At 43.1% G+C, this 13,688-nt stretch overlaps 1 protein-coding gene across 2 annotated transcripts in view; it reads right to left on the bottom strand.

Annotated features, from left to right (window-relative positions):
- The window catches only part of CFAP44 (cilia and flagella associated protein 44), a 969,845-nt gene that overhangs the window by 517,560 nt on the left and 438,597 nt on the right, over window positions 1-13,688 (bottom strand). For both annotated transcript variants that reach the window (XM_078656625.1, XM_078656626.1), the window contains 5 exons: window positions 8,966-9,130; window positions 4,897-5,052; window positions 2,092-2,139; window positions 1,545-1,644; window positions 694-788 (listed from right to left, as the gene is read on the bottom strand). In XM_078656625.1, coding sequence (XP_078512751.1) covers window positions 694-788; window positions 1,545-1,644; window positions 2,092-2,139; window positions 4,897-5,052; window positions 8,966-9,130 — 564 coding nt within the window. The remainder of the gene's footprint in view (window positions 1-693; window positions 789-1,544; window positions 1,645-2,091; window positions 2,140-4,896; window positions 5,053-8,965; window positions 9,131-13,688) is intronic.

The following is a 13,688-nucleotide window of genomic DNA, read 5'->3' as shown; positions in this document are numbered from 1 at the left end:
GAGCGGATAGACTTGTTGCAGTCCTGTGGGCGATCCATCACTTTTTGTTGTGCTGGTATCTCTGTCCAGTCACATTAATCATCAGCATGTTTGGTAAATTCTGAAACAATATCTGCAATCACATTTCTACAGCAAAAGCCAACTGACTCGAAATTACATTCTTTTGAATATCTACTAAATAAAGAATTTCTAAGTGGGGCAATATAGTGTGCTTTACAATTTCAGCCATTGATATTTAGGAATTATTATCATAATTCTCCTCAACATGAGAATTGATCATAGTCTAAACATTTAAGGCTAAGGGACACCACTGGCTAGGCTTAATAAAGAACTAGTGTGGTGCACTCCCGTGCGACAAATTTGTACCAATGAGTAAATTAAACCTTTCTGGTCTTGTTTACTAAATATACGACAGACCCGCCAGGAATATAAATACCATACAAAGCTGCTGAAGCACATCAACGCAGTTATTCAATGAATGTCATTATTTTACTGTGAGTAAGAGGTGGTCACTTCGAAGTGCAAACACCTATATTATAGAAAACTACTTATTTTAGGAAGTGAGCTAAGCTTGTCCTGGTTGGGCTCATTGATATATAAATGCCCTCTAACACAATAAAAGCTTTAAGGTAACGTGCACACAATGGAAGTAAATAAATGCTCTCACAGACTGAAGTGAAAGACCATGCCTACCATGCGAGGGGCCCAGAGGAGAGATGTTCCACCTTGTTTGAACTTCATATCCACCAGTGGGCTTTTCCCAAGGATGTCATGGATCCGCACTGAGCCTGCAGGTCAATCCACAAGGAAAAAGAAGAGGATTTGGATCGTTCAGATACTTGTGTCTAACTCCTTTCATATGACAACCAATTTTCTTAATCTCAGAGTTACAATTGTCTTGAAATTTAGAGATACTAAAAAGCACAATATATCTTGAGGTTTATAATTGGTAGGGATCAGCTCAGTTATAGTCAACCCTTTTTTATGATCCAGTTCTTTAACTCACCACTTTCTATATTAACAAATTACTATAATGAACCCTCTAATGTAGGCATTAAGGGCATCCCACAGAACAAACAAGCCTGATACACAATCTTTATTAATTGTCAAAAACGTATGAATATCTTTACTGATCAAGTTATGAAATTCTTCTCTTTTTATTGAGATTTTTTGATGTCTGGAAATTGTCTCATGAGCCTTTGGTTGACAACCAGCATTTAGTGTTAAATATGCAAAACTTCAGCATTAAAAGAGTTAAGATTAGTATCTGGTCAGTAAAAGAATTAACTATCATTACATTTGCTATTTTTCCAAAACGCGATATTTTCAGTTAAAGCAGCCTTCAACAGTACTTCAATGGAATATTATTCATGATTAAGGATTACTTCATGTTAACTAATTTAGTACAACATTTTGGAGGTAAAAGACTCTCTAACCAGGTGCCACATGGCAACAAATCCACGTGTTCCCCTTAGATGCACAATGCAAAAGATGGACAGTTTTCTAGTGTGCTCAGTTTTCAACAGTATCCGTTCTGGACTTACGATCAAGAGTAGTGGTGGCCACCAGGTGAGTAGTCGTAGATGCATCCAAGCCTTCAATCTTTCCGGAATGGTAAGAAAAGAGGCACTCTGGATCTTGGGTCTGAAAGAAAAGAAACAATGAATGCATTATGACAAGGTATTGGGTGCAGTTACAAGCAGTCAACTTTTAATTGGTGTACTGATCACTCTCATATGGACAGGCCTAAGGTGTCAGGGCACTCAAACACCTTCTCTAGGGGGCAAGTCTGCACCTACAATATTTTGTAAAATAAAGGACTCTCCTGGCAGGTGTTCAGCATGGTAAGGGTGCTGGATGTGTATACAGACAGAAATTAATTCTAATAAAAAGGCACACTAATGAATGGTAAATTGGGGGCAAGCAATGTAAGGAGACTGATAGTGAGATGCAAGACGTAATGTGGCGAGGGATGGGTGGATGTTTTGCAGAGAGACTACAGAAATGAAGAAGAGAAGACTGTTCTACATAATTCTTGTAACTCGTGCTGGCGTTTAATCATTTAAAGCGGTTAAGGCAGTCATAACTTACTATGTTTGAAAAGGACAGGTCCAACTTCCAGATAGCTCCATAGGCATCCTAAGGAATGAAATAATAGTCATTAACTGGTACTCCTTATACATTAAATTCAAAGTTTCTAACTAGATAGTCAAAGCCATGTAAAAATGGCTATTATCTGATGGACGAACATGGATAAAGTACATTTTGCCTTTGAGGTACGTGTGTTTGCTGAGCATAGAACAGCATTAAAAAACTTAGGCCCAGATGTACCAAGCCCTTTTGCATTTCTTAATGGGCCGAATCGCAATTTCAGTCCATTAAGAATTGCAAAACAGCCTTTTGCTATGTACAAAGGCCTTTAGGGAAGTGGTGGCACTGGCAAATGTTTTCACATCTTACACGACATCACAATCAACAGCATGTCTTCTGCCCTGTTCTGAATATTAGTGAGTGAGTGTTACAGTGTTTATTGGTGCATAGTTCAGACTTAGCTTCTGTAGTGAGGATTTGCACAAATGGCCTAACACTGGACTGTCAGCAATGTTTGGAGAGCAGTATGTTAGTACAATGCAGTACTGATCTGACTAAGATGTGTGTTCAGTGGCACTGGTTTGTTGTTAAAGTTCTGTGGTGATCTCTCACACTACTGTACCTTTTTCACTGCCCCCTGTATAGTTTCCACCCTGGGTTGTTTTTAGCACTTGTAATTCCCAACCTTGTTCCTGTTGCTTTAGACTCACACTTCAAGGGCTCATTTTTACTTGATATGTGATTTGGGGTCACGTGCAATCTTGTGGGGCATAGCGATTGGAATCTTTAATACCAAGGTTTGTGCTGCATTCTATCAATCTCATTCCTTCTCTACCCATGACTAGAAGTACCTCCGGCTTCTCTATTTCTGCCCACGGACTCTCTATGGTGAGGAGGTGGACAGGATCTTCCCCAGCATCTGTTCTGTTAATGATGATCTTAGACCTATCAGACTTATCACTTCTGCTGATGAAAACACCAGGGATGGAGGCAACACTGGAGCAGGTTCTGACATTAGCAGGTGCTGTTTTTTTAATCGAGTTACTCGTAGTTCTTAAACCAGATTGTTCTTCTGAACAGATGTTTGATTACACAAATGTATGAATCTTGAACAAACTTAGGATGAGCGTGGTGGAAGTGAGCATGTGGTTGGTGGGTGTATTGTGAGGCGTTCTGGTGCGGGAAGTTGGGGTTACATGGCTAGGAATGCTTGATGTGTATTCTTCAGCATTGTGTGGTGCAGAAAGTACTATTAGAAGTGTGAAAGTGTAAGCCATGTTTACTCACAGTAAACCAATAAAGGGATAGTAACTTGTGGGCTGAAACAGCTGCCAAGCAGAAGTACATAGCAAGCAATAATAAGCAATATGGCAACTAAAGAAATCCGAGAGGGCATAGGGTGTCAGTCTTCTTGGGAGACCAAATACCCTGGTGATAAAAAAGGTACTGCTGGCACGGATCTAATCTGAATGAGTGACTTAGAGAATCGTAGGTGTAATATCCAAGTTACAATTTCAGGTGAGTCCAGGCCAAGAGTTATTGATTCTGAAAACCCCAGTCTGATCATTCCAGGCCCAGCCATACCAGGCCGGACACTGGGCAAGGGTCTGTAGGCAGCATCATTGCCAGGCCCCTGCCTGTCCTCTGCAGCAGTCTAGGTGGAGCAGACAATGTGCCTCTCAGACAAGCAAAGGCTTATCCTGCACCCCAACCACCTACCACCACCCCCACATGCGCACCACCTACTCGTACTCCCATTGACACTTTCTGAATGCTCAAAGCTGGTGGAAAATACCATTGTTAAGATGCACAGAACAATGTATAAGGTTTGAGTGGGCTTTGCAGTATTCGGGCTAGCTGTTTCCATTCCTGAGAGCCATCAGCGATTTTCTTTATGCTCCCGAGTGGCTCCTTCTCTTATTCCTTTTTGTAAATTAAAAATATAATAATTACTACTGAGAAAAAAGTTAACAGGATACTCTCTGGCCCTTATTACAACATGACTGGTGAACCAAATTGTGATGCAAACACAATTTGTAGCTCCAATAATTTTCTGCGTGATGATTTCATCTTGCACACATTGTGCAGGCAACAAGGGGAGAAAGGAGTAGAAAATTATGAACTGCGTGATAGCCCACATTGCGACCTCGAAGGAACGCAGAAGCAACAGAGGGTAATTTACAAGGCACAGTATTGGATTTTCTCTGGTGCAACAATAACTGCATGATACATCATTGGGACTTGAAATAAAGCCCTGAAAAGATGGAAACCCTTTCTTTTAAACTCTGGTCCCAGCTGAAAAGTTTTAAAAGAGAAAAAACAGCTACTGAGGCTTGGTGCGATTGGTGAGGCTGAGAGCAAGCACAAGTCTTTCCTACTCATTTTCCAAGCTACTCCTAATTTTAACGAACATTTTAACACACCTTCAGCACTCGCACCAAGAAGGACATCCTAAGTAGATGGAGGCAGGGGCAAGACCTTCCCCTCCCATAACCTTCTTTGCAATCCTTTGTAACCCCCTCACCGAGCTTTGCTTGGGAGTTATTAAGTGCCTCGTTTCACTACACAGATGTTTGCTAACAGAAGAAGACCCAAACGTATGGGGAAGGCCAGGACCTGCTGTACTATGTGGCTGAAATAGTTCTCCTTTGCTCACACATTTTATTTGTGGTTGACACCAGTAGTTGGGAACTGCGAGTCGGTGGATGAATTTGTAACCAAAAACATTGACTGTAAGATCATTGTAAACCATCTTATGTGTACTGTAGTGGACCATGTCCCTGAAAGCAAACAATAACGTCTTACCTGAGCAAACCAAATATGAGACTGTGGAGCCAAGACCTTCACCATGGACTGCAGATTAACGCGCTTGCCAACGAGAAGTTCGTTGATGGGCTCCATCTCCACAATCCCGATGTCATCAGTGGTCTCCGCCGTGTCTACCGTCTCAAAGTCCCACACCTAAAATACAGAGTCACAGCCTTATCTACATGCTTCTGTTGGCATTTAGGTAGCTCTATGACAAAATCAGTCAACTCACTGGAAAACCTACATAACTGGGTAATTTGTTGCACAAAAGCACTGCCATAAAAACGACAATACAAAACTACATTCGGCCACATATTGACATTGAACAAGATACACAAATTAGCTTCCACGTCATCTGGCCATTTATTGAACCAGGGATCCCAACCGTGCATGCATGTGTTGAATTCCTTTGGAGAGCGATAGTTTGTTACCCTTGGTCACTATGCGGAGTATGGTTGGTGTGCAACCCTCTTGATGCCTCCTGTAAGCGAGCAATGAATGCTGGCGAGAACTCATTCATGCACTGGGTTTAACTTACTAACAGATGTCAAATGCTTTTTCGTTACCCAGCGTCAGAGTTATTAGCACATACCAGGCCCCAAAGCCAACATATACTACGCACGGCTGAAGGGATTGGCAACTTGTGAGAGGTTAGTTGAGACAAATCCCACTGTACATGTCCTTCAGCCCTACAGGCGTACCACAGGGTCTGAACAACACCTGCGGAACAAGGCCTTCTTCCCCACAGACACACCAAAGGGCCTGATCAGTGCCTGCTGTGAACAGCCCGCTTACCGTTGCCCACTCTTTAATCTTTGTGCCTTGTTGAAACAGGAACTTGCTTACATCATTTCAAATACGATGCACACTCCTTAACCAGTGCCAACGTTATTAGCAAACAAACACTTCCTATCCCTCCCCTTTATCTGTGCCCCTTCTTCATGGATTTGCATGCAACCCAATACACTAAGAGTAAGCCAAATACGCTAAAGGTCTGATCAGTTTCTTACAGGGCCATCATACTACACCAAAGATGTTAGTAAATCAAAGATTGTTGACCTCTTCTAACTTTGTCCCATTGTCAGATCTGCCTTAAACCTGATATTCTAAAACTGGGCTCAACTTGGAAAAAGAAGAACAGAATTGAACCAGACTTCAAATGTAAGTAGAATTTTATGCAATGGAGTTATTTTTGTTTGGTTTAGTGTTAATCCAGTCAGTAGTTTTTGAGAGATAAGCATTTAAAATTGGTTCAGCCAGAGGCATGATTGGCTTAAATTATCAAGATACTTACATAGTTAATCCATGAAAGTTATGGAGCCAGGATTTGTGTACCTCCTGTGAGGCCAAATTAAAAAAATATATATTTAAACCTGGTTGGGCAAAGGAGCCTGTTCTGCTGGCAGCCGCTTTAAATCTGTAAAACATAAAGCAACTAAGCGAGGTTCACTGGTGCGAAAGACTCATTGGCTGGCCGCACAGAGAAATATCAGTTGCTATGACCATTGTAGCTTTGGTGCTTTGGTCACTGCGCCTTGACTAATATACTTGAAAGAGCCAAAACGTAGCAGGAGTAACATCCACTACCCTCTGGTTCAGGCGGAAGATTTCCCAACATCACAGTGAACACACCCACCTCCATCCCCTGGACCGACCACTTAATCTTCTGCTTCAGCCTCCACATACCCTATCAACATGGCACCGGACCCACCAAAGCCGCCCAACACAATTGGAACAAGATTCCTCATGACACTGAGCCTCCGAAGTTCAATCCATCAGCCCGTTGCAGCATGAAGACCTCACATTAGCCATCACCAACTTCAACAGTTGGTAACCCACCGATCTATGACTCTCCAAATGCCACTGTAAACAGGTATTACACTGCAGGAGGCACACACAAAACAAATATGTCAGGAGCACCTATATATCTGCCCCATGCACTACCACCAACAACCCAGACCCACCAAGCACACATCCCTCACTGAACGAATCGAAAAAAGCTCCAACAATGCCAAGACGATCTTCTCCATAGTGTAAGAATTCACCTCACCAGCCACCACCCTGACGGCCATAATGCCATCCCAAGAATTCCTCACCCAGCTATCTGACTTCTTCAGCAACAAAATCAGAAACATATACAACTAATTTGCCCGCGATCCAAATGCCTCCACTTACATAGACCTCCTACCCATCACCTTGCTGTCCTTTCAACCCTAGCAGTCTTTGGTGGTTGGCACATGCTTTGGGCTGCTCTGAGCTTTAAAAACAATATATTTTTCTTCTTCCAATGAACGTCCGAAAGACTGTAATCCACATGCTTCTCACATCAAGAATGGTTATGGCAACACTTTGTATCTGGGTCTCCCTGATTAGTAGGTTGCAGGTTGTCCAGAATGTGGCTGAGCGTCTGATCATTAAACTTCCTCTTTGGATAAATATGTTTCTTCATCTGAGTTTGCTGCACTAGTTGCCAGTAAAGACAACAATTCTATTCAAAATGTTAGTTCTGACACACAGGGCCTACTTTATCTCTCGCCCTTAGAATTTTTCGACCAGGCTGCAGCACTACTCTCCTCCAAGAGTTTCACGTTCTTCTAAGTCTTGTATTGTAGATGTGCCTAAGGTTAGAGAGGCAAGGAAGGGAGGTCACTCCTTTCTCTATCTGGCAACGCAAGCATGGAACTAGCTTCCTGTTGAGTTCTACACTGTGAGCTCTGACCCACTTTTCAGAAACAATCCTAAAACCTAGTTATTTGTTTCTGCCTGACTCCCTACCCAGTTCAGCTTTAGGCCAAATCACAGCACAGAGACTGCCCTCATTGCAGTCACCAATGATATCTGCCTCTTTGTGTACAAGGGCGAAGTAGCAGCATTCATCTTCCTCGACCTCTTTACTGGATCAACACCGAGTCCCACCCCATTCTCAGCCAGCGCCTTCAAAAGGCAGGAAGCCAAGAATCTGCAGTCCACCAAATGAATTCCTTCCTCACAGGCCACACTCACTTGATCAACAAGGCCCTCTATAATTTCGCACCTCCAACCTGATCTTTGGCATCCCCCACACTCTTCAATACCTAGATGGCTCTCATAGTAAGCACTGTCTGGGCCTACAGCATCAACATCAATATCCAGCTAATATTCTCCCTCTCTGATGACTACAGCAACACGCAGACCAACTTGACTAACTGGATGAGGGACAACTGTTTGAAACTCAACTCAGGCAAGAATGAAGTGCTGCTTTTTGAAAGAGACACCTCCTTCTGGTCACCAGCCTGGTGGCCTGCTGAATGGGAACCTACCCAGATCCTGATGGAAAAAGCCCAACACCTAAGGATCATCATCAATAACCAAGCATTGATGGCCTGCCCAAGTCAAATCAATCGCCTCCTCCTGCTTCTATGCCCTCAAACGCGCACAAAAAAATCTTAAAATGGCTTCCTCTCAGCAACTGCCATACCATGACCCCAAGCCCTGATCACCCGCTGAATTATGAAAACACTCTGTACATCAGAATCTTCAAACTGCTCGAGGTCCAGGTTATCCAGAATGCTCAAGCCATTCTCAAACTCCTAAACTGGGCCCACACATTCACCCACTTCGAAGACCTCCACTGGCTTCCCATTTACAAATACACCCTTTTCAAGCTCCTCACCACAGATGCAAAGGCCTGCATGACTTGGGACCCACATGCCTCAAAAGCTGCATCCGATTCTACATCCCAGCCATACACCTCTACTCCTCCAAGCTCCTTCTCATCCACGTACCTTTTATCCATAGAGCGGATAGTCGTGCCTGCATCAGGATACTCTCCCGGGTGACATGAGTGCCATACGCACTGACATAACATACAGCACAAGCCACAGCTTCCCTTCCCGAGACTCGAACACAGCACAAGACAGACTTTATAGAGGTGTGTAACACAGAAGACACAGCTCACAGAAGCATACAATGTACTACACAAACAACAACAAAATACAAGTTCAACTTTTTTTTGCTTAACATGGTCCTTCCATTTTCAAAGTGCATTAAAGTGTGGATCTTATATTTTGTTACTTTTGATACTCACCCTGACATATCCGTCTGATCCTATGGAAAGCAGTTCCCCCTCGTCCAGCACAAACTGGTTAATGGAGCCAGCATGGCAGGGTTTGCGCCCTTTTCGACTGAACTCCACTTTGATAAGGCCACCTTCCCAAAGCAGCATGTTACCCCATTCTGAACCAGAAACCACCTTTAAATGAAAACAGTAAATATACAACTATTAAAAAACATATCAGGAATGCCACAATAAGTATTTAGCTGTAGGTAAAATTGTCTCCCAAAGGTTAATAACCTGAGCCCATCTCTTAAGCAGATCAGAAACATTTCAGTTCTCTCCCCAACTGGTATTACCCAAACCCACTCATAAGCGGGACACCCCAAATTCAATGCCCCCTTAAAGTTAGTGTTCCAAACTGCAATCTTAAGCAGGGCACCACCATTGGCAGCAGGGACCTTGGTTGATAAAGATTCTTAGCATTTAGAAATAATTGGAGGTCGGGGGGAGGTCCAACATAGGCCTGTGAGGACTGATTCATTCTGAATGTTTGGGATCTAAATGTTAGCATAATATGAATAGAATATTTAATTTAAATAGTCAGTGGTTATCCTGATAATCTGATCCATAGCATAGATCCATCTGTACCTACGTTGGACACTACTGGTCTACTCAACTCATAACAGGTCCTAATCTGAAACTATAACAAGATAATATCAAACATTTAGGATCTTTTGATATCGAATCAACATTTGACACATTATTTACTGAACAAATCTGAATTTGATATTCTCAACGAAACATAAAGCAGTGCATCGTACTGGTATGGGACTTCAACAAATGAGTTTTTGTTCCCAAAAATCCGGCCCAAGAGCCGCCTGAAAAAGCTAGACCCACTTGGCCCAGGACACAGAGACGCACCAAGGCTGACAAGAATTGTCTATCTTACACACAGCACTTGACGGACACAGAGACGCACCAAGGCTGACAAGAATGGTCTATCTTACACACAGCACTTGACGACTCCCTGTGACGCTTACATCAAATCTAAATCATAAATCTACCTCACATAGACTCTGTCCACTCAATTGGAGTCTGGGAAAATAATTTGTCTACAGATCTGAGTTTGACAGGTATGGCACTGAGGTTATCAATTAACACAGAATGATCTTTAGGGCAGCTCTACAAATATGGGATTGCGCTTTGTCCTGCCCATCCACGCACAGGCAAAGGTAATGCAACGAGGGCAATACAATCACTTAACAAGTAGACTGAACCTGTACACCAAGGAAAAGGGGCAGATGTGGACTCTTTCCTTGCACAGAGCACATTAGGAAACTGTAAAGTATGGAATTTGATGTGCCATGTGACAGCAATGTTTGATTCACATCCACCAAGACAAGGCCTGCTTCCTGAAAGCTATCCCCTGCTGAGTGACCATTGAAAGCTCAGAATCTATTGATTGTCATTCACAGGAAATTATGGGGATCTATGTATGTAGGGCCTGATTTACAAATGTAAGCTACACTTTTGAGTACATTTACAGTGTTGCAAGTTTCAGTATTCACAAACTCTGAATAACTAGAAAGGTTTGAGTTGCATGTCTCCACGCCCAGCATAAAGCAATTGGCTTACTCTTGCATTGGTGGGTGATGTCCCTCTTACATCACTGCCTGAACTTCCATAAACCCCTCTTTCACCTGGATTTTTCTGGTGTTTTTTTTAACGTATTACTGTTTGAGTGCTGCATTAATGCTTTACACATTACCTCTATGATAAGCCTGACTGTTGTTGTGCGAAACCGCAAGAGTGTTAGGCACAGGTTAATTTACTGACTATTTGTGGTTCACCTGGACAGGGATTGTGGCTGCTGCTTGAGCAGGGCTCTCACCCTCCTCAACCAACAACCCAATGTCTCACCCCTGGTGTGAGAAAATGTCCCTTTATGATGGTCACCCCATTTGTTGCTGTTTTTTATACCCTGAACACTCAGGCCCTGCTGTCCACTTCCCAGCGTATGTGCTATGACCGCTAAAACATGTAAAAGGTGGCTAATCCATGACTGGCATATTTACCTTTCTTTTAAGGCCAAAGTATATTGTGTAGAAACTTAACCCATGCATGAAGAGTTAAATGTCACCCGTTCACTATAGGACCTCTTGTGCCATCCAATAGTGTGGTAGAGAAACATGTCTTCAGGCCTACCAATGTAGCATGACTACTACAGTTTAAACCTCGAGCCTGGCATGTCAAATAACTGTTCTTATGGAGAAAAACACTGGTTTAAATGATAAAAGTCACCCTAAGTAGGTCTTGTAGCCCATAAGGTAGGGTGCATTGTGTTCAAAACTGGGACATGATGTAATTTAATGTTACCGTGTCTTTACAGTGACAAGGCCCCAAAGGCTATTCTCACTGGGGATGTTTTGGTTGTGCTATAAGAAAAACTAGAGTACTGATTAAAACATTATTTCTGCTATCTTCGGTTTAAGGTATGCTAGACAAATAATTAACCCACTATTTTTAATATCTACTAAAAGCCCAATTCAATGGTGAAGTCGGATTTTGAAAAATGACTTTAAAAAAGTTATCTTTTCCCTGCCTGAAGCTGCTGTGGGCTAATTTAATTGAGCTTTCCAGCATCTGTCTAGCAAGTGCTCCCATAACAGGGACAATAGCCTGCCAGTGGAAAGATGTTTTCTTACCCGGACAGGAAAACCTGCTGGGCTGGGTACTGGAACTTAATTTAATAATGTGAAAGGAGCCTGCTCTCTTACAAGTAAATGTCAATGACACCTGGAGAGTCCCCCTAATCAGACTGGCACCAAACCCAGTCGGAGAATAAGTAGCCCAAAGAACTGGTTTTGAGTGACTACCGAGTTGGGGACTGCTCATTACCCCTCTTGGTGGGCACATAGATCTGCACAAGGAGAGAAGGGTTCCCCATCTTGGATTTTTGGAGTAAGGCGCACAGTGGGCTTATTTGCAGTAGGACAAACTGGGACTGCCAAAAAATGGGTATGGTTGCCCTTTTTGACCTTTTAGCTAGGGAGGAGCCACGAATCACACCCACCCACTAGCTAGTGGCACTCTAAGGCACCTCTCTCAGAACACTTTCTGCATCTGTAGACAGAAGAAGGACTGCACCTATTGTGTGAGAGCTAAGAAGAGACCTGAAGAGCTGGAACTGCTGCCATTTGTACCCAGGATAAAGAAGTGGACTCCAACGGTCGGTTGGCTGACCCCTTGTGTGGCTCCAGGGACAGAACAAGCGACAAGAGGCATTTCCCCTGAAGTGTCCAGTTCACCAGTGGCAACTGGACTTGGGTTAAAACCTACTGGTGGCCTCTGCTAGAGTGAGTCTTGACCCTCAAGTGTTATTCCGGAGGACCTAACACCCTTGGCTGTGTTTAAATTGACTTCTCTTGACTTGACCCCTGAAAATTATGAATTTTTGTACTTCCAGACATCCGGTGGACCATTACCTATCACTCAAGGCACTCCAAGCGTGACTTCGCTGGGCAAAAAAACCCTCTTTCTTCCACTCGGAGCTTCTCTGCAGCAGAACATCCATTTCAGCAGGCCCTCCACAAGGAGGTATTCGGCCTCATGGAACTCATTGCTGGACACAGCCTGCAACCATGTCCCACTTAAGGATTCTGAGTTCTGAAATAGAGACTAATGCACAAAATATCGACAAGGCGATAGCGCAAAAAGTATCCAGCCGACGAGAGTGATTTTCTGGGTGCAAAATGTTTATTTTAACACTGAGAGTTTTCCTACTCATATTGACAGCTTCAATGGGACCTCATCCAATGGCTATCTGGCCTTGTGGAACCTTCTTGGATAAAGCCTACACTCTTCCCCCTCTGAAGAATTTGAACTTCCATTTTGGAGACTAAATCACAAGGTAAAATCTCCAACTTGGATAAACCTGCTTGGTGCATCCAACCCACACTCCATCACGGTTGGCCTGAAATCGCAACTAGATCCCAATCTACTGTGACCATAGATAAAATTCACTTCTCCAGTTCACCTTATTGGATGTTTGTAATTTTGGTGTCATTTTGATTATTACATTTTACTCTATTTTTATAGAACGGAGTGGGGGTTTTATTATGCTGTGTGTATATGACTTTTTAACTGTTTTGGTACATCTACATGCTTTACACATTGACCTAAGTTAAGCCTGTCTGCTCTGTGCCATAGCTACCAGGGGTTAAGCTCAGTTTCAAATTACAGAAACCCTTAGTGTAGGTTTCCGTACTGTAACAGGTTCACAAGAGTGAGAAAACACCTTGGATTTCGTGTGTGTCTTCTCCTCAGAGATGTGAAAGAGGAGTGCTTGTGTTTGTGTGCCAAATGTGAGACCTCTCTATTGAACAGCTTTGATTGGTGTCCTACATGCTAGAGCTAGTGGAAGTCCTCACGCTCCCTTTGCTTCTAGGTGCACCATGGTGTAGAGACTGCAGGTTCAAAAATCGTTTGAAGACACATGGCATCATAGGCAGGTGGTTCTTCCCAAGCTTCTTATAGTCACGCCGGTCATAGGGTTGGAGTCCACAGATTTTGGCAGTGACATCAATCACAACAAGTTGAGAAATCTAGAACAAGACCCTACAAAAAATTCAGCGGTTGTGGATCCCACATCTGTAAAGGATTGAATGGTGCATGGACTTCGCCCTGGATGAACTGTGCTGAGTGACCTGAGTGCTATAACAGCTGTACTTGTTGGTTCTATGTTAGAAGGTGG

This window comes from Lissotriton helveticus, chromosome 8 (genome assembly GCF_964261635.1).
Source record: "Lissotriton helveticus chromosome 8, aLisHel1.1, whole genome shotgun sequence".
Lineage (NCBI taxonomy): Eukaryota > Metazoa > Chordata > Amphibia > Caudata > Salamandridae > Lissotriton > Lissotriton helveticus.
This window is presented reverse-complemented; position numbering and strand designations above follow the sequence as displayed.